General features: G+C 39.7%; 1 protein-coding gene across 7 annotated transcripts in view; it reads left to right on the forward strand.

The window, feature by feature from the left end:
* Positions 1-24634, forward strand: part of CHD9 (chromodomain helicase DNA binding protein 9) — a gene marked incomplete at both ends in the record, with an annotated part of 115757 nt that extends 91123 nt beyond the window's left edge. For 2 of the 7 annotated variants that reach the window (XM_084257842.1, XM_084257847.1), the window contains 13 exons: positions 127-184; positions 2234-2276; positions 3491-3710; positions 5880-6082; positions 6946-7845; positions 9078-9241; positions 10296-10568; positions 11245-11413; positions 16618-16757; positions 17075-17293; positions 19551-19679; positions 22875-22979; positions 23756-24634. In XM_084257842.1, coding sequence (XP_084113968.1) covers positions 127-184; positions 2234-2276; positions 3491-3710; positions 5880-6082; positions 6946-7845; positions 9078-9241; positions 10296-10568; positions 11245-11413; positions 16618-16757; positions 17075-17293; positions 19551-19679; positions 22875-22979; positions 23756-24634 — 3502 coding nt within the window. The remainder of the gene's footprint in view (positions 1-126; positions 185-2233; positions 2277-3490; positions 3711-5879; positions 6083-6945; positions 7846-9077; positions 9242-10295; positions 10569-11244; positions 11414-16617; positions 16758-17074; positions 17294-19550; positions 19680-22874; positions 22980-23755) is intronic. The other 5 variants (XM_084257843.1, XM_084257844.1, XM_084257845.1 and 2 more) reach the window with 5 other exon arrangements.
* Between the last annotated feature and the right edge of the window lie 210 nt (positions 24635-24844).

Consider the following 24844-nt stretch of genomic DNA (forward strand, 5'->3'; position numbering starts at 1 on the left):
GGCTAGAGAACAGAGACTTTTAAAATACACTGAAAAGTTCTTCCAACAAGATTCCATTTGTTTCTATGGTCAAGAGAAATTTTTAAGTCTGGTCATTAATTATAGCATTTCTCGATAATTTAACAGGGATGTGGAAGATCCAGAATACAAACCTGCCCCAGCTCTCTTTAAAGATGACATTGAGGTATGATTTGGATCATATTTTAAAATCCTCAACTCTGATTATTCCATAGCTTCTTTTGCTTGATTTTTCTTTTATGTATTTTTCCTTTGTATATTTTCTTTATACATTGTTGTCTGTCCTTAAGGAGGTTATCTAAGTTAGTGATCAACTTGGCTTGCCAGACATCCCAAATCATCTTTGTGGATTTGCCTGATCTCCCTTTCTAGACATGCTGAAGGCTGTTTTGGACATGTGGGTGACATGGAGCTTGCCCACACACCACACGGCTGGGAACTGAGAGACAGCACGCAGGTCAAAACCCCAAAGTAGGGTGAGGACCCGTGAGGAAAGGTTCACAGCAGCAGACAGAAACTGCACCTACATAAAGGGATTTGAAGCAGAGAATGGAGGCCAGAGGAATCCTGAGACGCTAAAAAATAGTTCCAAGCCCTATATATAAAAAGTCAAAAGGAGCAAGAGTTGGATAGAAATCCATACAACGATGTGTGGAGTGGGGAGATAATGTTAAAGGAGAGGAGGGATTCTTAACGTTTTTGAGAGCATGGAGAAAGCTGTCAAGTAGGTGCCGGCCTTGGTTATCATGGGACTGGTTGTGACACCTATATGAGGAAACGAGATGAGGCTTAGGCCAGCACCTGAAGAGGAAACCTGAACTCCTGGGTAAAGTTGGAGCCTTCAAAGGGCAGAACTTTCTGACAAACTGCAGGGAAACAAGAAGGAAATGTTCTCAGCAGAGCTTATGGGTATGGGAAAATTATCTCCCCTGAGAATTCACAGTCTCGGTCTGCCTTCTTTTGCTTTTATGGATTGATTCTTTTACCTCATCTGGATGTTCCAGAAACACTCAAGCTAAAAGAGTTATATAAAAAGCAAGCCCAGGCAGTCATACCCATGAGGTACCTGGTTAAAAGAAAGAAAACAAAAAACTGTTAGAAGAAATAAACTTCAGACTATACTTCAGTCCTGATGATAAAGCCCTCCATAAAATGAGGTAAAAAATCTAAAAAATTTAAATATACGAAGAACAATTTACCATGGGTGAATGCTGGCAAAAGTTAAACCCTAAGAACTCCTCATAATAGATCTATTGAATAAGAATAGGTAAGTTTTTGATGATTAAAGACTAAAGAAAGAACCAAAGAAACAGAAGAAAATGATTTAAAACAAGGGACAGGCCTCCGTGGTGGCACAGTGGTTATAGTCTCAGCACTATCAAGCTATCCGCAGCCACTACAGCACAAGTTCTATCCATGGCCAGGGAGCTGACCCACAGGGTACAGCAGACCTCTCTTATCTTGCCCACTGCTCCCCTCAGCAGTGTATTTCAGTAGATCCGCCTGTTCTGCTCCCCACTCTGTCTCTGGTGAATCCGCTCACCCTCTGTACCTCTGGCCTACACCCTGCCTCTTGTATGCACAAATAAAATAAATCTTTGAAATAAAAAAAGAAACTTCTTGATAATACTGCAGGTGTTAAAAGCAACCATAGGGGAAAAAGACCCACCTACAAAGCAGTGATGATATTTCTAACTTCAGGCTTTTCTAAAACAGTAGAAACTAGTAGTCATTGTGGAAAAAATCAAGTTTATGAGTATTTGAAGTTTACAGTAATGTTGAGATACCTGCTTTGAGATGTTCTGTTAACAGATAAAAATCAGATGTATAGCACAAGCAAACTGCTCAAGGCTAGAAAAGAAAAATGTATGAATAAGTTACCTAAGAGTTGGGGGTACGTGTGTGTGTAACAACAACCTGTTAGCAATAAAACCTACAGTTAGAGGAAGGTTGGTGAGAAAGAAATTGGACTAAAATTAATCATAGAGAAGGAAATCATTTCAGTGAGCAGTGACTGGTCTGAGTGTCAGAGGCCAGTAGAGAAGTATGAAAGGGCAGAAACTGAAGACAAATTTGCATTTTTATTTTTTCTGAATTAAACTTTACATCACTAAAAATTCTATTGCAAAAAAACCTCTCTATTGTAAAGAAGGGTGACTTTTTACCTGTGTCTGATCCAATTACCCAATGATAAATTTCTATTTTCTTTTTAAAGGATGATGTTTCCTCACCAGGAGATCTTGTTATAGCAGATGGAGGTAAATTGCATTTATTTCTTTACTTAGCATCGCTGTAAATTAACGTTCTCATGCTACTGTGAAATCGGTAAATTAATACCCTTTTATAGTGTGAAAAGGGTAAACTAATACCCTTTTATAGTGTTTCAAATATGCGTGAAATTTTTGTTGAAGATGTTGTTAATCATTATAGAACATTCTGTCTTGGAATTTAACAATACTTTTAGTTGTTGCAAATCTTTATACAGTGACTCACTGAGTTTTTATTTTTTTAGAATAGAAGCTTTGATTATTTTATGGTTTATTAAACATCTAATATATCATTGTTAAAGTAGTAATTCAATGATTTAGTCAATTTCTCTTTAGTTTCATATGCACATTAGGAACCATTCTTTATCACCTAGTTTCTACAAAGCTTTTCTGTGCAGGTTCTTGCCTCTGCTCCCTCCTCATGTTAAGATAGAAACAGGCTATCTGTGGAGACATTCATTCCCGGCTGGCACCCAAAAGATCTGGCTGCACCCTCCTGTAGCTTGACTTTTAACGAAGGGGTAGTGTCGCAGAGCCGAGTCCTTACCGCGCGACTCGGGTGTGTGTGATTACAATATTACATCCTAGAAGCAGAGGCAGATCCTGTACTTTCTTGGACAAATACAACTTTAAAAATTTATAGCAGCGTCATATTGAATTTTTTTAACTATATATTCCTCCCTACCGACTTTTTAAACGTTCGCATCAAGTTAAATTGAAATAAAGTTAATGCAGGATGGCTCAAGTAGGAGAATATAATTTCTCGTGAGTTTCAGTTTGACTTGTAACTTATTTAAGTTAAAGCCTTGTGTATTTGCCAGCCAGTACCATGTATTTGACCTGGAAATGTAGGGTTGTATTTTCTATGCAAATGAAGCTCTCTTTAAATAGAGAACACTGTGATTCTTCATTCCACTGTGACTTATTTACTATGAGTTGCTCTTAAAAATTGTTATGTTTTTAGAACTATAGTTAAAAGAAACTTTTATGATGAGAGGACTTGGGTTTTTTGTTTGTTTTATAACATAGCCGTGATCATATAGTGGTTAGTACTCTGCATTGTGTTTTATAACATAGATTGAAGAAAAAAATTTAAGGTGGGGAAATTTTGCTGCTTTTGTAAACTTCAGGACAATATCTGTTTAACTTTTTTCTTTTATTTTTTAGTTTTTTTTTTTAATTGACATAAGTTTCTTTAAATATAGATGGTCAACTGATGGAGGGTGATAAAATCTATTGGCCTACTCAATCAGCTTTAACCACACGTCTGAGGCGTCTCATCACTGCCTATCAGCGCACTAATAAAAACAGACAAATCCAGCAGCTACAGCCTACTTTCCCAGTGCCTGCCAGCGCAGTGCAGCCTCTGTATGAGGAAGCCACTCTCAACCCTAAAGTGGCAGCCAAGATAGAAAGACAGCAGAGGTAAGACAGCAGCATGAGATTTCTAACATATAATATCCAGTTGTGTAGTCATTCATTCTGATGGTGTGGTTATCTTACCTTGTGAATAACATAAGTTAAAGAAGTCAGTCACATACGTACACACATACACATGTGTGTAAAGACATACTCACACATGCACCCAAGTATGGCAACACTAATAACGATGATTGCATTGCACACTTACTCGCCATACATTATATTTAATCATTCTTTTGTCCTGTTTATGAGCAGTGAGATGTGAAAAAAAAATGTTGGCAAGCAAACTCAAGAGTTAAATTAGTAATGATTCATACTTTCAAATTACATGAAATGTATTCTATCTTGTGTTACTTGTAACAGTTATGAAATACAAGAAATGCATGAGAGAGGTGTCCATTTGCGCTTTACACAGAGGATGAACCCTTGACACTCCTCCATGTCAACGAGAAACAAATAGAACTTCTTGCAAGAGACCTTGTAAAGAAGACACGCAAGGGGCCTCCCTGGTGGCCTAGGGGTTACATCTCAGTGTTAGCATTGTGACAGCCTGAGTTCAGTCTCCGGCCAGGGAGCTGCCCACATGGCGCAACGGTCCTCTCCTGTCTCGCCTGCTGCTCCCCTCAGCAGTGTATTTCAGTAGATCCCCCTGTTCTGCTCCCCACTCTGTCTCTGGTGAATCCTCTCACCCCCTGCAGCTCTGGCCTCCACCCCAATTCTTCTACACACACACACACACAAACACACACGACACATAAGCTTCTCTCATCCCAAAAGTTTTAACGTCTTACAAAGGATAGAGTATCTGAAAAAAGAACAAGAATGTTTAACAATAACCTGGCCTGCTTATCAAGCCTGGATCCCTGGATGTTCTCAGAAGATAAATCATTATTCTGTTGTTGCATTTGTAGCACATTCATTCTAATAAAGATTTGTTCTGAAACTTAAGATTTTTAGCTATCTCAGATATAATCTGCAAATACTGCTGCCTATGTAAATACCGTTTCAGTTTACTACTATTGTGTTACAACCCACCCTTAAACATAGTGACTTAAAACAGTGTTAATTTTTTTATTTTTCATGATTCATGGTTTGACCAGGTGGTTCTGCTTCCCACGGTGTCGGCTAGCAGGTCTAGTGCTCCCTTGTCCACCCGACAGCCGTTGCCAGCGGCTAACTGGTAATTCAGGTACCAAAAGGGAGCATTCCATGAGACAGAGGCTGCAGATTTCTTAAGGTCTGGCCTCAGCAGTACAGTGTCCTTTTGCCACCTACTGTTGGTCAAAGTAAGTGACAGGACCAACCAGAATTTAAGGGAAAGGGAACTAGACTGCAGCTCTCCATGGAAGAGTGGCTTTGTTACGTGGATTCAGGGACTCCTCCTTCAGCATTGGTGTTACATCCTAAATTGTGAAACCTCGGCTTACGAGTCTCTTCAAGTGAGGCTGCAGAATGCTTTTCTGATTTTATTTACTACTGTTTCCGTAACCAGACTGCCCTACTTACTCTTGACTCAATACCCAGGCTTGTGTGGTTCTAACCCTGGGAATATCCTTCCTGGTCTTCAGTGCTTGCCCAGCCCCTCGTCAGTCCTTGTGTCCTGTCTCCTCTATTAATCTAGTTTTATCATGTCTTGTTCATAATATTCTGTCTTCTATACTCATATGACACGTACCTAAGTAAACTACTTATTTTTCACGAAAATACAAGGTAGTTTAATGACTGTCTTTTCCTTTCTGTCTTACCCTGTGTAGTCTTTCAGTTCATCCTTTCTTCTCCATTCCTATTTTTAGCACCTTTGTGCAGGATTCCTCTGACTTGATTGGTTCTCCAGAATGACTATTTTTAGTAATTAATCATGGTGATGAAAATGGCCTGTTAGTGTTTATCAAAGATCTTTCTCATACGCTTCTCATTTACACAACGGCCGTGTGAGTTAAGCAGAAGAAAGAGTCTACAAATAGATCAGTTGCTTCATAATCTGATCTCAATATATGGATGAGTCAACTAGCATTTTTAAATGTTTGCGAAGCAAATAACCCTATATTTACTCCTTTTAAGTGTTAATTACTTGAAATGTTCTAATTTTGTATTGTAGTCATTACAGTCCACTTTAATAAATATTTATTTCAGTGACCAAGGTGGCTTTTTCTTTAATCTGATTCAAAACAGATGGACAAGAAGAGAAGAAGCTGACTTCTATAGAGTGGTGTCTACATTTGGAGTGGTGTTTGACCCTGACAGAGGCCAGTTTGATTGGACAAAATTCAGGGCCATGGCGCGGCTGCATAAGAAGACAGACGACAGTCTGGAGAAGTACCTGTACGCGTTCATGTCCATGTGCCGGCGGGTGTGTCGTCTTCCTTCCAAAGAAGGTATGGATAAAATGTCCTTTTTCCTTTGTTTTGTTAAAAAAGCAAAAATCAGTTCTTAGTGTGGGATTCTACTGTAAAGAACTGTTCCTTCTCCCTCATCAGCTTAGTCAATTATTTATTCATATCGAAATGGACTCACGGATATTAATCTTATTCTGTAGATTAGAATACAGTGCTATGATAATTTATTTTGATTTTCAAATTGTTCCAGCTCTGACCATTACAAGCTCCTTCAGGAGGCCCCTGCATTGTTTCAACAAACCCCTGTCTTTTTGAGCACTTCCCAATTGACAGGGTCTCTGCTTACAAAGATACGACCTCATCGAAAGGAATAAAGCAAGATTTAGTATTGAAAATAAACCATCAGATGTTCTTGTGTTTCCCTCAAATTTTAAGAAAGGCTTTGGTGTCCTGTGAATTCGCTGTGAGCCCTGAGTTACCTTGATGCAGTTAGAGAAATGTGGAGTTATGTTTGTTTATAGGCTATTATCCAACAGTTTTAATTTCGAAGTGACTTCAACTGCGTGTTTTTCTCTTTTATCAACACATGAATTAGTAAAGCCTCAGGTCGGTCATAGGGAATTTATTTTTTTTTTTTTTAAGTAAAATCTTAATTATGTTAACACATTTCCAAAATAATCTTGTTTGACTTTCAGAAGTTCCAATGTTACATACTATGCACATGGTTTTTAGTGCTGCTTTTTAAAAACTTACATATGTCCTCATTTGAAATTATTAAAAAAGAAATTCTGGATACTATACAATGATATTCATTAGAGGTACATTTTAGAAGTTTCATTATTTTTTTTAATCTGTAATCAAAGTACATTTGAGATTAATTTTTTGTTCTTTTGTCAATGTAGAATTGGTGGATCCAAATATTTTTATCCAGCCAATCACAGAAGAACGCGCCTCTAGGACTTTGTATCGCATCGAACTTCTGAGGAAAGTACGGGAACAGGCCCTCCGACACCCACAATTATTTGAACGCTTAAAGCTTTGCCATCCTAATCCCGACCTTCCAGTCTGGTGGGAATGTGGCTCTCATGATAGGGACCTGCTTATTGGAGCTGCTAAACACGGGGTGAGCCGAACAGACTATCACATTCTTCGTGACCCCGAACTCTCCTTCATGGCAGCTCAGAGGAACTACAGTCAAAGCAAGCTGGCTCACTCGAGGACTGCTACCCCACTCTTGCAGCAGTATCAAGTAGCACTTTCTGCTTCTCCTCTTACCTCTCTGCCGAGGCTCCTCGACGCTAAAGGTGTTGTTCTAGAGGACATGAAAGTTAAAAGTGAAAACCTTAAAGAGGAGCCTCAGTCTTCTGAAGAAGAATCTATGTCTTCTGAGGAAACCAGGACACTAATAAAGTCTGAGCCTGTAAGTCCAAAGAACGGTGTTTTGCCACAGGCTGCTGGCAACCAGAAATCTGGTGGAAAGGGCGAAACAGACAGACGCATGGTTGCAGCCAGAACGGAGCCTCTGACTCCAAACCCAGCTTCTAAGAAGCAGCGAGTCCACAAAAGAGGGTCAGAGTCCAGTTCAGAGTCGGACTCTGACTCCGAGAGATCGTCCTGTTCCTCCAGATCCTCCTCTTCTTCCTCCTCCTCCTCCTGCTCCCGCTCCCGCTCTGGATCCAGCTCCTCCTCGTCCTCCTCCTGCTCCTCAGCATCGTCCTCCTCCTCGTCCTCCTCGTCCTCCTCGTCCTCCTCGTCCTCCTCAGAGGAGAGCGACAGTGAAGAGGAGGACCCCCAGAAGCGAGGTACGTGTGTCAGGTGCTGTTGCTGTTTTCCAGACATCTCACGTGAAAGTGAGTGATTGATTTGGATAACCTAAGCATGTTTCAACTGCTGACTTAAACTTACGTGTACAGGTTTTTCAGAGGAGCACTGTTAAAAAGAAAACTAGAATTACTGGTGCACACAGATTTCATACAGTATTATTTCTTCGTGATTGCCTTAAATTTACATTATGCTTCTCCTGAAACAAATTGACCATTGAACAAATAAAGGTGACATTATAGGGCCTCCCTGGTGGCACAGGGGTTAAGTCTAGCACTATGAAGCTATCAGCAGCCACTGCGGCACGAGTTCGATCCCCTGCCAGGGGTTCGATCCCCTGCCCACATGGCGCAGCAGACCTCTCCTGTCTCCCTGCTGCTCCCCTCAGCAGTGGATTTCAGTAAACCTGCCTTTCTGCTCCCCACTCTGTCTCTGGTGAATCCTCTCACCTCCTGCACCTCTGGCCTATGCTCCAGTTCTTGTATGCATAAATAAGTAAAAATGAATCTTGGTTGGGGGGGGAAGATAAGACTCTAGAATAGCTACCAGGATTCTTAGGTTAAGCATTCAGATCCTGGGCCCAGCACAGTGGGGGATGTGCTAGCAGCGATGTAGGGTTGGGACTGCAGCAGCTGCCAGGTGGGCCTGGCCCCTGCTGTTGTTGCAGCAGCAGCGCAGCAGGGTGGGTGTGAGGAAGTGAGTCAACACTGATGTGCACAGAAACTGCTTGGGCTCAAATTAGGGGCTCACTCCCCACAAGAACCAGAATCTCTTATAACAGCTCTATAGACATAACTTTCAGGGTAGCCACAAGGGACATGCCCTGTTATAAGTTTCCCTTCCTTAAAAATTACAGTATGTCCCTCAGCTGTTTACCATCCCCCTTGTAGATGCACTCTGTCATTCAGGAGTTTTCCTGTTTCTAGGGAAACAGACCCAGAGGGTTAACAGAGGGTAAAATTCATGCAGAAGGGAATATTTTGTTAACTCTTTGCCAGCAAACTCTTTAATGCTACTAATTTTGTTTTGTGCTAATTTTTTAAATAATGGGTACTTTAATGTATTCTAGGTGAATATTTTCCCTTCTCCATTTGTTTTCTAATATCTAACTTTTTCGTTTACAAATATATCTAAATAATTATGTAAGATTTGAAAATTACATGTAAAATTGTTTTATGTAGTCTTTTTTTTAACAGTTAATAATTGTTCTTAGCAGAAGGTACGCCTCTTATGAAAGCCTATGATGAGGAAAGTGTTGCCTCTCTGAGCACTACCCAGGATGAGACCCAGGACAGTTTCCAGATGAACAATGGGACTCCAGAGTCAGCCTACATCTTGCAGGGTGGATACATGCTGGCTGCGTCGTATTGGCCAAAGGTAAAGAGCATTTTCTTGCTGGAATATGTTTTTTCTATATTGCTTTAATAATATGTGGAAAAATAAGTCGCCGTGAAATGCAGGATGACGTCTTGATATTACCATCAAAAATATCAGCTAAGGGCCTCCCCGGTGGCGCAGTGGTTGAGCGCTGGGTTGCGAAGCTGCCCGCGGCCTCTGCGGTGCCGGTTCGATCCCCGGCTGCTCCCCGGCCACCAGAGGAGGGTCCCACATGGCGCGCAGACCTCTCCTGCCGCCCGCTGCTCCCCTCAGCAGTGTCCTTCAGTCCTTCTGCCTGCTCTGCTCCCCGCTCTGGCTCTGGTGAATTCTCTCACCCTCCCACGCTTCTGACTGTACCCAGTGCATGTATAAACAAACAAACAAACAAACAAATAAATAAAGCATGCCTCTATTAAAAAAAAAATATATATCAGCTAATACTGTCAGGTAAATTAAGTCTACTTAAATATATATTTTCTCAACGTCATAATATTTAGGAGAAAAGATAATGAATGCTTATGTTTATGTACAAGTGCCTCTGTAAGAAATACATTCTTTCAACTGAGCCTTGAAGAAATTTACTGTAGCCACTTGAGACCTAGGGGAAAGAAAAGTTCATTTAAGTGTATGTACACTCAGTGGTTGAAGGTCCAACTGGATTAACACAATACGTCCAGTACTGACTAAACTAGTAGCAGAGTAATCAGCTTTAGGAATGAAGTCATGGAATGGGGTCATGAAAAGCTCTCTCCTCTTTTATAGACTTCTGAGTATATGAAGAATATATGGATTTTTTACAGGGGTCCTGTATTGCTTTTATATTTATATTTAAAAAAAAAAATAGAAAAAAACCACTCCAGAGTATATTTTTTCACTTCACCAATAAGAATGTGTCCGTGAAGGGCTTCTGCAGAACTGTGGCGTGTGGCGAGTCCGTATGCATGGCACCCGCACTGGTGTGGTACAGGGTGAGCCCCTTACGGCTCCCAGCTCTTTGATCTCCAGAGATCTGGCCTGACTATTAAAGTTACACTTCGATGTTTGTGCCTTCCAGGATCGTGTGATGATCAACCGGCTGGACAGTATTTGTCAAACTGTTCTGAAAGGGAAGTGGCCTTCGACAAGAAGAAGTTACGACGCCAACACAGTGGCTTCTTTCTATACCACAAAGCTGCTGGACAGCCCTGGCGCCGCCACAGAGCCCAGCGAACCCAGCGCGCCCCTTCCTCCAGGTGCCGGTGTCAAAGAAGAACACGATCAGTCAGCACAGATGTCAAAGGTGAAGAAGCATGTACGAGAAAAGGAGTTTACAGTGAAAATCAAAGACGTATGTTTATTTTTATTGCCCTAGGACCTGATTGCGATTGCGGTGTGCAGCATGCTTTTCCTGCAGATGGCTGCCTGCTCTCACTCTCCTTCCTTCACATACTCGTTTTCTAGTATCTGGATTGTTTTCTTTTTGATATCCAGGTTATTAAACTTGAACATTCTACTAGCGGGATCACCATTAAATGTTTCTCTACCTGTAGTTCTGCTGATCAAGACGCTTTCTTAAACAGTCTGACAATTTCTAATTGTTTCGGTTCTTTTAAATACTATTTAATGGTATGTCAGTGCACTTTCTGTTCTCAACATTTAGCATGCCCTGTGACCAGTAACATTTCAGTTTTCAGAATGACTTTTGAAGCTAAACTGATTATTCAGTGTCTAAAACATAGACACGTCGCAGAAAATGTCACCTGAGTAGTGTACAGAGAGAGCGGTCTGAAGCCGAAAGTGTTAGTGTCCTAATCTCCAGAGAAACTATTCTTCTCAGAAAGTTTTGATATTCAGTGTAGTGACTGAGTGAATATTTTCTTCACTTGATTTATGAAGAAGGAGGAAACATGAGTAATGTTTCAGGATTTGTACTTACCTTTTCCTAAGTGCAAAATTTTTCTTAAGATCCAGCAGTGACATTTTTCTTCATCATTTATGTCTCAGTAATGGTGTTTGTCTAACAGGAAGGTGGTTTGAAGCTGACGTTTCAGAAGCAAGGGCTTGCTCAGAAAAGGCCACTCGAGAGTGAAGACGGCGCTCTGGGGCAGCAGCAGTACCTCGCTCGGCTCCGGGATCTCCAGAGTGCGTCAGAGGCCAGCCTCGCCAGTTTTCCCAAATCTGTGCCAGTATCAGGTGAATATATGCTGGTAATAACTGCCTTGGCCTGAAATCCTCACTGTCATTTCCAAATCCCCTTCTGCTTATTCTTGTAGTAAAAAGTCATTTGTTCTTTAATCCTGGGATTGCTCGTAAGTCCGTAAAATAATCAATGTAATTTTAGTTTTTAAAGATATATATATGCATACGAGAGCTGGGGTGTAGGCCAGAGGTGTTGTGGGGGGGCGGGCAGAGACAGAGTGGGGAGCAGAACAGGCAGATCTACTGAAACACACTGCTGAGGGGAGCAGCGGAGAGACAGGAGCGGTCTGCTGCACCATGTGTGTAGTCCCTGGCCAGGGGATTGAACTCATGCTGCAGTGACTGCCTATAGCTTCAAGGTACTGAGACTTAACCCTTTGCACCACCAGGAAGGCCCTGAATATAATTTTAAATTTAAATAAATGTTTATTGGAACTTTTAAAGTGATATGTTAAAAGACAGAGGGTAATAACTTAGTTTAGGGAACCTGGATATTTGGGAAATATTTGGTCAAATAGCTTTAAACAGATAAAAGTTCAAACAGCATCTCAATGTAAAAGTAAATTAAGAATTTAAAGACGGGGCCTCCCCAGTGGCGCAGCGGTTGAGTACTGGGTTGCGAAGCTGCCCGCCGCCTCTGCAGCACCAGGCGAGGGTCCCACATGGCGCACAGACCGCTCCTGCCGCCCGCTGCTCCCCTCAGCAGTGTATTTCGTCATTCGGCCTGTACTGCTCCCTCCTCTGGCTCTGGTGAATTCTCTCACCCTCCTGTGCTTCTGACTGTACCCAGTGTTTATATGAATAAATAAATAAATCTTTAAAAAAAAAAATTTTAAAGAAAGACACCTAAATCACAAATTATTGGTGATTGGTAGAAGACATTATAACTGGTAAGTTTTAAAAAGGATGTAGAGATAGTATAGTCCAGCCTCCTACAGCCTGCAGGAATTTTTTATGACCAATCCCTGAAATACAAACTTTCCTTCTCATGAAATACTTGTAGGAACAAAATTGTTCACACCTCATATGGGCCGTTTTATTATTGGGCAAAATTCTTACTTATATGGAAGCAGATTTTACCTGCCGTTGGTTCTTCTCAGTGGTGGAAGTTCTGTCTTTAGAGGCATCACAAAATTAGCCTATTTCTTTGTCCACATAATCTTAACATTTTGAAAGCAGCGATCATATCCTCCCTAGAGACTGCATGTTTCTTTTAACCTTTTGACACTTTGAATCAGCATGTATTTCTTAAATACCAGATGGTGGTGTCTGCAGACACTGAGGAATTCATAAGAAGTTTTTGTTTTGTTGGTACTAGTCTAGTTGTGCTTTAATTTCTCTGTGTTCCATTAAAGTATGTTGCCAAGAATTAAAAGAATTTTACTCAAATTCAACTCAATCTCCATGTCTGGATCCCGACATGCTAATCCCTAAAAATGCATGTTTTTAATTAAAAGTAGATGAATGCCTTGTACCTTCCCCTTACGTATGGCTGAAGACTTTTTCAGTACTCTGCTAAGCCTGGTCTCCATGCAGTACTTGGAAACACTTCAGAACTCCTACTGTGCCTATACACAGTGTGAAATTCCTACAGCTTGGGAAAATAATGTTTCATTCCTGTTAAGTTGATTGCTGTTTGCAGTGCTGGTAACACTTTTTTATTTTAAATTATAAATTGACTAGTCATCAGCATTACTTTAGTCTCTTGTGACTTCATGAACCATTCGTGTAATTTTCCTATTACTAGACTTTCAGAAGTATTCAAATTGCAGTACCAGTGTGAATTAACCATACTTTTATTATTGAAATGTAAAATCCCTGAATTATGCTTTCTAGTGACAGTGTTGTTATTCAGGAGTTATTTTTTCCACTGGGTAGTGAGAACAGATGGAGAAGATAACCTGTGGGTTCTTTTGCCCAACCTAACTGGGGTTTAATAATACCACCGCTCACACCCAGATAATCATGCGATGAAGTGGGATTGATGCTTCTATCATCTCATCATTGTATTGCTGTTGCAGCTAAGAATTGCACAGCCTTCTCCTATAAGTCGTTCTGTGTAAATAATATTGTTCTTAATAGTACCGGTATGTGCAGCTCTACAAAATATTTTAAAATCTCAAAACTAGAGTTATAATCTAAGCATTATATCTCATCCATTCTAATAATTACAAATGTTAAATCTAGATTTGGTCTTTACATGACTCAGAAAAATCTATTAATATTTTTGAGCTTTACTTTTTTGTAAAATAAGGGGCTGAGGAGAGGACAGAGGTCGCATCTTGGGGTGCATCCCTGTATATATAAAATGACCAGTGTGGAGCTTTAGATGCTAAACAGATGTTAAAATTAGATACTTAAAGAGTTTAGGATTAGATACTGAGCAAATACTGTTGTAATCCCTTACATTCCGAAGCCTAAGCCCTTTTTATGTCTTTGTGGGTATCCCTGGATTATCTGAATACTTCTAGTAAAGCTAAAGGATGCAATATAATTAATAAAGAATAGTAAAATAGCATAAATTAGCACAAGAAGACAAAACTCAAGAGCCCACTCCAAAAACCCAAAAGAATAAACAAACAATGGTGCAGCCAGAGAGTCAGGTGTGAGCTCTCTCACTTCCAGTTATGGTGACGTTTGGTTGGTGTCTGAGTGTTTCTCATTTCATATATTAGAGTTTTTGTTTTGTTATTGATGATTTGAGGAAACAGTTGTGAAATAACTAGTCTACTGTATGGCACAGCGTAGGCATTCAATAGAAAGAAATTATTTTTAGGGGCCTCCCTGGTAGCGCAAGGGGTAGAATGCAGCACAATGAGGTTGTCCACAGCCTCTGCAGCATGAGTTCGATCCCTGGCCGGCCAGGGAGCAACCCACATGGCACAGACAGACCTCTCCTGTCTCTCCCGCTGCTCCTCTCAGCAGTGTATTTCATCAGTCTGCCTGTTCTGTTCCCCACTCTGTCTCTGGTGAATCCTCTCACCACCACCACCCCACAACTCTGTCCTGTATCCCAGTTCTTGTATGTATAAATAAATAAATCTTTAAAAAAAAAATTATTTTTATATTGTTGTAATTGTATCTAAGACAAGACAACACGGACTTTCTAAAGTAGGTTAAAATTTCTATTTTGGGTTCTAGCTTAATATAAGTCAGTAATGAAGTTAAGGTAGTATATAATTGGCCAAATAAGATATGCTTATAAATGGCCAAATAAGATGCATTATAAATGTATGGTTTGGTGTATATATAAATATTTTCCATGGATAGTTATTTGCTTTTTTCTTTAGTACTGGAATAGCAGAAAAGGAAAAATAACAGAAGCATGGACACTGTCTCTGCCCTTTGGTTGCTTGATAGATCAGATTTACACATTTAAATATTAAGCAAGGCATTAAATAACAAAGCCTTACATTTTGGTACACAGATTATAATTATTAAATATTGAAGAAAAGGGAAATCAGTGCTGTCTAGAAGCAGGCAGAGTGCTGTGAAAGAGACAGAATTGAACAGATTTATAAAAGGAAGCTAGGTGAGATAAAGATCTTTCTGGAAAATTACATTGATAGAGAAGGTAGAGGAGAGTCTAGGAATAGCATGGGCCAGATACATGAGGTCAGGAAAAAAGTACAGTTTTGGGATAAGACTGATCTATCTAGTCAGTTTATAAACTTTTACTTGAGAAAGTGCATGAGAACCTACTTAGTAAAATGAATTAGAATGTGGATTCCATCAAAAACCAGAGGGTGCCTCCCTGGTGGCGCAAGGGGTTAAGCACCACACTAGGAAGCAATCCACAATCTCTGCAGCACAAGTTCGATCTCCGGCCGGCCAGGGAGCTACCCACATGGTGCAGCAGACCTCTCCTGACACGCCCGCTGATCCCCCCAGCAGTGTATTTCAGTCAATCTGCCTGTTCTGTTCCCCACTGTGTCTCTGGTGAATCCTCTCACCCCCTGCATCTCTCGCCTGTACCCCAGCTCGTGTATGCATGAATAAATAAATCTTTAAAAAAAAAAACAAAAAACCAGAGGTAGGGCAAGGACTGGAGCTGGCAGTCATGTAGGAAAGGGGCTGGTGTACAGCATTTCATTACTATTAGAATAGGAAGCCATGAGGAGTTCTCATAAAATACAATAGTACTTTTAAATGTGTTACTCTAGGGAAGTTGTAGTATTATAGTTCATTGTACTATAGTGAAGATATTTTCAGGTGCTATTCACGTTATTTTGTTAATCTGATTCTAATGAAATTCCCTAAGTGGGAATTTTTTTGTTATGTCACATTCCTGTAGTGCTTTCACATGTAGAAGTTATTTTGAATCATAGTAACTAGTTATTCCTTCCCATGTGAATGAAGGTCTCGCTTTAGGACCGAGTAATGAAAAGGGTCAGTGACCAAAGTGGATGCCGTATTCAGGGATACAAATGACTCGTTCAAAACATTTCTCCTAAAATGATTGAAAATGCCTTTCTCACCACAAGCTGTGAGCTATTTTAAGCAAACATCTCATTCTTAATGCTGTTTTAATTGTTCCAGATCGCATATTCTTTGAGGGCAGAGAAAATGGCTAAATGCATGAACTGTCTGATTCACACCTTGAGTACCTGCTGAAGTGAGGGACGAGGAAGGTCGTTTAATTTGACAAGTGAAAAGTTAGCGGTGGTCTTGAAGACAGTGCTGGGGCGGGAGTGGCCTGTGGAGAAGGAGCAGTGGTTAGTCATGAAACACAGGCACTCACTTGAGACCATCCTTTTGAGAATTATGAACATTGTAAGGAATCTATTTTTTGTTTGTTTCAGTGAGGCCATGTTTTTAAGTTGAGAAGACTCTCGTGCAAAATTAGATAGTTTGACACAATAAAGCAAAGATAAAAAACAAACTTTTAGGAAAGGTAGGAATTAATGGTTCAAAGAGAGAAGGAAGGTTTGTCCTCTATACAGTAGAGTCGTGTGTCTTCCTCTAAAAGGGGGAGGAGGAACCCTGTGAATATCGGGGGGCAAAATCTGAGGAGAAAAGTCAAAAGTTGTAAGACCTCCAGTTCTCCAAGTTTTTACATGAGGCGCAGAGATGGTGTTTTTAGCCCAAGAATTGCTTGATTTAGAGTCTATGAAATAAGAACTTTCATATATTCGGAAGTGATTACTTTTAAGAGCTGGAGTTTTTATCACTATTGTGTGCATTTTGTAATTTGATAGGTACTTCCATTCCGTCAAACCTTGGTGCCAATGGAGTTATATTAGACAACCAGCCTGTAGTCAAAAAACGGCGGGGGAGAAGGAAGAACGTGGAAGGTGTGGACATCCTCTTTTATAACAGAAACAAACCACCTAATCATGTAAGTAAAGCAACCCTTGAAACTACTGATCCTGAAGTCCAAAATTCAGTCCTAGTGAAATGTACATACTGCTGTTCTGTGAATGGTTTTTTTTTTTTAGGATAATAATTAGGATATAGCAAGTACCCTTCATAGTTTTAGATTAGCTCTCAGCAGAATCCAAGGCTGCCCAAGAGCTCTAAAATTTCATGTTTGAAAGATTTAGCAGAATGTTAAACAACGTGTGTTTTTCCCTCCTCAAAAAGAGCTTCTTCACTGAACCACAACTAAAATGATAGAGCCTGGAAATGAAATCTTCGCTTGGTGTTTCACTTTAGGTTACTTTAGGTTTAACCTCGCAGATTTCTACAGGGATAAATCCAGCACTGTCCTATACTCAACCTCAAGGAATTCCTGATACAGAAAGCCCTGTTCCAGTTATTAATCTTAAAGATGGTACAAGACTTGCAGGTGATGATGCACCGAAGAGAAAGGATTTGGAAAAATGGCTTAAGGAACACCCAGGCTATGTGGAAGATTTAGGAGCTTTTATTCCTGTAAGTAATAACTTGCAAATCGTGGTTTATTTTATGTCTATGTTTCATCAAACCTATGAAGCAAAAACTCTCAACTAAATCTGTTAAATATGTGTTCTGTCCAAGATTGAGGAAAATTAGAAAAGAATAATGGTCATCTCTCCTGTTGATTACAACAGTGTCATTTTCCATTTTTCCATTCTGCAGTCAACAAATGTCTAATAAGAACAGTCATCTCCAGTATATATGGGGTACTGTGTTAGACCCAATGAGGATTGTAAAGGTATAAAACTTCCAGTCCTTTCCCAAGAAATGTATAAACTAATAATAATAACCGTAGTAAGCATTTATTTAGACTTTGTTGTGCGCCTGTTACTACACTCAGCACTAAACATGCATTATCACACTAAAACAATAACTTTAGCAAAGTGACATTGTTATAACTCTATAGGTAAAGAAACTGGAAAACTGAAATATCAGAGGCTGATGGACCGAGTTTGGTGTCAATCTCCCTTGACATTTATGTATACTTTGTAAGTTACCAAAGTAAAGGCATAGATACAGCCTCTATACAGTGAAGCTCTGTTTTCGCTACCTCTGCTGTGAAGGTTAAATGAATGACCCAGTGAAGCTATCCAATACCCTATGGTGTCTTAGGACTATGTTCTATTCACCTCTGTATCCCCAGAACTAAGCACTCCTGATACACAGAATAGTATTTGCGCCCAGTAAATATTTATTGATGATTAAAAAATAAAATTTTGATGACTAAAAACTAAAATTTTTTTGAAAACTAAAAAGTGTGATATAAAGGTAAAGTGATTTTTATTTTGTTAACAGGAAAAATTATTACCTTGACTTTTTTTTAATGTAAAGACACCACGAGTGTTAGAGTTTTAAGGGACTGAGGATAGAAGACTAAGCAATATAAAGTTCTTGCTATCCTGACACCTTGCACTCTAGTTCCCAAAGGATTCTCACACCTTTCTCATCTCTGCAAAGGAATCTTTATTAACTTTTTTCAGTATTTTCACTACAAATTGTTTAATGTTTTATATAGTTTTTTATTAAGATTTTTAAAAAATTTTAAGCAGCGTTTATGGCAATAAAGAATACAAGATAAAAATTAGTTTAACTTTCCGAGGATACTTTAATGATTTCTTGCATCTCACATTCTACTGTGGTCTCCCTATGACTTGATAGCTACAACATACTATATGTATAGTGCACATACTGTAACATACTCTTAAGTACCATGGAAACAGATGAAAATGAATAACTCTGCGTAGGTCAGAGCAGCTAGGGAAAGAACGAAAACAGAGCTGACAGTGACTGATGAATGATAAAAAAAAAAAAAAAATAGACATTTGACCCGGTTAACAAGAGGAAGATATTCAGGCTTTATAAAGCAATTATGAAGAGAGTAAAGAGGGCAGTGTCATCTTCCAAAGTGTGTGGGGGGTGGGTGGGTTAATAGTTAGGTCCAGGTTGTAACAGGAGTCAAGAGTGTGAGTGTTAGTTCTCTTGGAATGTTCCGATTGGTTGGAAATAAAACAAACACCAGGCCCTGCATTGTTAACATTTGTGGAGTAAGCAGCATGGATTGATGGAACAAGTTGTAATGGGTTGTTATCGCCAGATATTGGCACTTGCTAGCTGTGTGACCTTGAGGAAGATCCTTTCTTAAGCCTTGATGCCCGTCTGTAAAATAATAATAGTACCTCAGAGTTTTGGGATGATCACATGAGAAGAGACAAAGATGATGAGATGAAGACAAACAAGAGCAGCCAGCACAGATACATGCAGCTTCAGAGCACAGGAGATAGTAAAGAATGTACAGCTTAGAGAAAACTGCTCCAGTGTTGCTGGTGACTCCTCCAGGTAGCACTCCAGGCATACATGTCCTTGAGAGCAGCGCCCTGCTCACTCCAGGAGCCAGTGGAAGGACCTGCTTTCATACAGAACGATTTTAATTACTAGGATAGTGTTGGATAATTGTTTAAATATATAACTTGAGGGAAAGATTCATGTAATACCTATAATTTTATTTAATATTTTTATTAACTTGATATATTTAAGGTTTAAATAGTTTTAAAGTGTGACTAAAGGGTAAATGCTTCAACGTTACAGCGTCTATTGAAAATCTGTAAGATCCAAGAAATATGATGTTAGCTATAACATTTCTTCAGCAATATAGAGTCGAATTACTTGGATCAGTTCATTTGTACAATTCATACGCTAAAGATTTTTAAGCTGTTGCTTTGCCTGTATATTTTAGAGAGTGCAGCTTCACGAGGGGAGGCCCAAACAAAAACGACATCGTTGCAGAAACCCCAATAAACTAGATGTTAACAGTCTCACTGGGGAAGAACGTGTTCAGCTGATTAACAGAAGAAATGCCAGAAAGGTACTGATAAATGTGTTGTTAATCTTTTACAGTGATTTAGTATTTAATTCAGTTTAATCTGTTGATTCAGTAGATCTGTAGAATGCTGTTCCATTATACAGTAGAACAGAAGCGGGTTTACCTGGCAGATTTGTGGAGAAAGAGATGGACCATAACATTATAGTCTGATTTCAAATTCCACATGTTTTGCTCAGCTGTTGAGTAAAATGAGTCACTTTTCCTGTGTGTGCCTAAGCGCCGACACTACTCAAGGGCACTGCTCAAGGACTCATGGTGGGCGGTGTCATCCTCCTGGGGACCTGTGGTTATGTCTGGGAACACTGATGGCCAACACTAGCCTGCTGGGCATGGGGCCGCGGTGGGTGGACAAGGGATACTGTTGCCATCTAGTGGCTAAAGGCTAGTAGTACTTAGCACAAACCCCACACGACCCAACGAAGCTGTCTGCAGTGCAATGCTTGAGATGCCCTAATTAGAGAGACACCGTTTTCATCATAGCTATCATGGTTTTGTGTATTTATCGCAGTAATTTTCCATCATATGGCTGCAAAGTGTCTTTCTCTGTCAGAATCAGAATTTTGCATAGGTTTCTGAAACAGAGAAGTTAAAGTCCTAAACAGGGCCTCCCCAGTGGCGCAACGGTTGAACGCTGGGTTGCGAAGCTGCTGGCAGCCTCTGCAGCGCTGGTTCAATCTCCGGCCCCTGGGTGAGGGTCCCACATGGCGCGCAGACCTCTCCTGCCGCCCGCTGCTCCCCTCAGCGGTGTACTTCGGTCCTTCTGCCTGCTCTGCTTCCTGCTCTGTCTCTGGTGAATTCTCTCACCCGCCCATGCTTCTGACTGTACCAGTGCTTGTATGAATAAATAAATAAATCTTAAAAAAAAAAAAAAAGTCCTAAACAAAGTACCTTATAACAAGTGATAGTGCTTTTATCTTCTTGCTTTATTGAGTGGTGAATGGTAAGGATCAGCCTGTTCCAAAGTCTATTTTTCAATCAAATGAGGCTCAACTCTTGTTGCCCGGTAAGTGTTTCCATGTTGATCTAAGGGTGTGAGTCTCATTCAGTGCAGCCAAGTATGTGCTAGGATACCCTGGCACCCTTTGTAAGTTTGTATCTTTCATGGTTTTAGTCTCTGTTTTATTCTGATGAGTCACAGCAAAATAAATAAGAAAAAGTGCTGTCAGAGTCAGAACAGCAAATTTCTCATTGAATTCCTTCATTCACAAAATAATTTACCTTATATAGGTCATGTTAATTCCCTGAAACTCTGTCTTGGTCACCAGTAAATTGCCTCACTGCTAGTATAAAAATGTATAAGAACATTTGACCGTCTCAGAAGAAATACTGAAATTGGAAGACAATTATTTTTAAAATAACATTTTTTTAAATATTGTGCATACCAACTCATGAAAATTAATACTAACCTGTCCCCAATTTTGTAGAGATAGCTTATTCAGCTTTTGTTAATACTGCAAAGTATTGTCATAGAGGTACTAGCCGGAATACAAGGTGATGTTTTAGTAGCACTTTACTTAATGTGCTTGTATAGATTGTGTTGCAAGTCTTTACATTATCTTGTAAGAAAAATTAGCATTATTAGATAAAGTAAATTTGTTGTAGCCAGTTTTAAGGAAATAGAAAAGTTTTGCATTTTTCCTTATTAGGTTTAATGTTAAACACTCTAAATTTTATTTTTAACTATTGTAGTCTCATAAGGAGCTTATTCATTTCCCTTAATTTTTAGAATTCTAAATTGCCCTCAGTTTTTGGAGTACAGAGTTAAGAACTGATGAGTTACGGAGAAAAAAAAAACCCTACTTGTTAAATTTCCTGTCGACCAGCCAGAGAGACTTCGGTCAATAAAGGGAAATGAAACGGAGAAAATAGCCAAGCTAGGAAAAGACTGCAGGAAGCACTAGGTCTGAATACACACGTACCACGACTAGCCATTTTAAACCTGGCCTGCAGCTCATCAAGGTCTAGTATGTATTCATTCAATTATGTATGGAGAAGCAATTACTCAAAAAATTCTTTAAACTCCAAAAAAATATTAAATTAGTGGGTTCAAATCATTTAAACTTAAATCATTTAAGTTTCAAAGTATTATTTTTCAATTTTATGCTACTTACTTGTAGGGTTTTTTTTTTTTTTTAATTTTTTTCACATTTACTTACATTTAGTTAATCGTATCCCATTTCCTATACAAAGGGTATTTTTATACTTCCAGGATATCAAATGGATCAGAATGTGGATTTTGAAACCTGAGTTTAAAAGCTGACCCTAACTAACTCTTACTACCTTACTTTAGTCAATTGATGTAACTTCTCTGAGACTGAGTTTCTTCATTTGGAAAATAGAAATGATACTTTTATCTCAAGAGGATATAATGAGAAACTAAAATAAATTAAATACTTAAAGTCCTTAGCACAGTACTTGGCATGTAATGATAATGACAAACTACAACTACTTTGTTATGTGTCAGACCCTGTGCTAAGGCACTTGAATTGTCTCCTTTTATCTTTATATTACTATGAGGGAAGTATTTTTGTTGTTCCCATATTCAGATAAAAAACTGAGGCTCAAAGAGATTTATTAATTTGCCCAAATTCACATAGCTGGCAAGACTGACTCCAGAGGGTATACTCTTATCTAAGCTTTATTGCCTATCTAGCATCGTAAGTGCACAGTAAATTTTACTGTTTTGGTTCTTCTACTTAACACATTTAAGTTTTACGTTACCAATTTTTTAATAGAGAATATATTAATAGTCCCCTGAGTTGTGGTAGTTCTTTTTTAAAAAGATTGTCAAAAGTGATTCAAAGCTGTGAAGCTGTCCGCAGCCTCTGCAGCACAGGTTCAATACTGGCTGGCCAGCGAGGGTCCCATATGGCGCAGCAGACCTCTCCTGTAGCACCTGCTGCTCCCCTCAGCAGTGTATTTCGTCAGTCTGCCTGTTCTGTTGCCCTGCTCTGTCTCTGGTGAATCCTCTCACCCTCCCACGAATCTGGCCTGTACCCCGGTTCTTATATAAATGAATAAATCTTTAAAAAATAAAAATAATTTCAAAGGAGTGATTCAGAGAGTATGTGTGTTTTAAAAAAAAATAAATTCTGTACAGTACATTCTTCAAGCAAGAAATGTATTCACAATTTAACAGTGATTTTAGGTGTCTAACACCCTATTTTTCGTTTACAGGTTGGAGGTGCATTTGCTCCCCCTTTGAAAGATTTGTGTAGATTCCTGAAAGAAAATTCAGAATACGGAGTGGCTCCTGAATGGGGAGATGTTGTTAAGCAATCCGTGAGTATTTCACAATATACTCAGAGCTGTAACTTTTATTGCAGTCATGTTAAAAAGGGTAAAACGGAAATAGGAGATGTGAATTTTAGTAATAGCATCCTATGTGACACAATATAACCAAAACACTGTCATTTCAATATGTAACCTATAAATCTCTGGCTTACATTATATTCCTATCAAGCAGTACTAGTGTCGAAGTTCTAAACTAGTAAAACTTCCATGAGTTTTGAGCCCCAGAAAATCGCAGAATTATAAGCTGGGAGCATGGCTGCCTCCCCCGGGTCCTGGACCTGATGCTTCCTGATGTGCAGGAGCTACTGCTGGTCTGGGTAGTGCATCTTTTTTTTCCCTCCAAAGCTTGACCCTTCTCTCCTTCTTCCTAAAAGTGATAATTAAAAGGTTTGTATGAAGCATCTCATTTTAATTTTCACCTTTTCCTTACTGCATCTGTCCTTTCCTTATTGTTTGCATACTAAGAAGAGGCCACTTGTTTCGTCTTCTAGAGCAGTTGGTGTGTGACGCACATGAGGGTTTGCAAGTCATGCTCATGTAAACATATCCTCGAAGCTTCTGTTTTCTAGAACCATTCTATAAACTCACATCTCAGTATGGGAGGAAGCTAAAGGCCGCTTTCTGTCTCATGTGTTGATAAACTAAGACGTGGAAGAACTTAAGAAATTAACCTGTCTCTTTCATAATCAGTTACACTAATACAAAGTAAGTTTATGAATAACTGCTTTTAATACAGCTATTCTTCATGAATTTTTTTTTTTCAGGGATTTCTTCCAGAAAGTATGTATGAACGTATCCTCACGGGTCCTGTTGTGCGGGAGGAAGTAAGCAGGCGAGGGAGACGGCCTAAAAGTGGAATAGCGAAGGCCACAGCGATGGCCGCGGCCGCATCCGCCGCCAGTGTGTCGGGCAGTCCTCTGTTAGCCAACGGGTTACTTCCAGGAGTGGACCTCACAGCTCTTCAGGCCTTACAACAAAACCTACAAAACTTGCAGTCGCTGCAAGTGACCGCAGGGCTGATGAGAATGCCTGCCGGCCTTTCTTCTGGAGGAGAAGCTAAAAACATTGCCACCATGTTCCCCATGCTGCTGTCAGGAATGGCTGGATTACCAAATTTGTTGAGCATGGGAGGACTCCTGACAAAGTCTACAGAATCTGGAACAGAAGAGAAAAAGGGAAATGACTCTAAGGAGCTAGAGGGAAAGAAAGAAAGGACAGAGAGCCAAAATTCCGAGAATGGTGGAGAAAACTCTGTGTCAAGTTCTCCTTCCACATCCTCTACTGCTGCGTTAAACACAGCTGCAGCTGCCAACCCGTTAGCTCTTAACCCACTATTACTATCTAATATACTTTATCCAGGGATGCTTCTCACTCCAGGCCTTAATCTTCATATTCCAACTTTGTCCCAGTCCAATACTTTTGATGTACAGAAAAACAAAAACAGTGACTTAGGCTCGGCCAAGTCTGCAGAAGTAAAGGAAAAAGATTCCCGAGTTAGAGATCAGGAAGACAAAGGAGGAACTGAACCAAGTCCTCTTCATGAAAACAGCACAGATGAGGGTTCAGAGAAAGCCGACGCTTCCTCTGGATCTGATAGTACATCATCGTCATCTGAGGATTCAGATTCTAGTAACGAAGACTGATTCCCAGACTGCACTTAAATTATGAACTGATTTTGGATTTTTTTCTTTAATTATGAATTGTAAATACCCCAGTGTTGAGTGCATCAATAACTTACTGACCGAACATTTCAGTTATTTGTTTCGAAGTGCAAACTGCTTTCAGAGACGTTTTGCATGTAATATTTCTTAAGATTCCTAAGTTTCTGAACTCGTACGTACTATCAAATACAT

The sequence above is a fragment of the Talpa europaea genome, assembly GCF_964194135.1.
Source record: "Talpa europaea genome assembly, chromosome: 16".
Taxonomy (NCBI): Eukaryota; Metazoa; Chordata; class Mammalia; order Eulipotyphla; family Talpidae; genus Talpa; species Talpa europaea.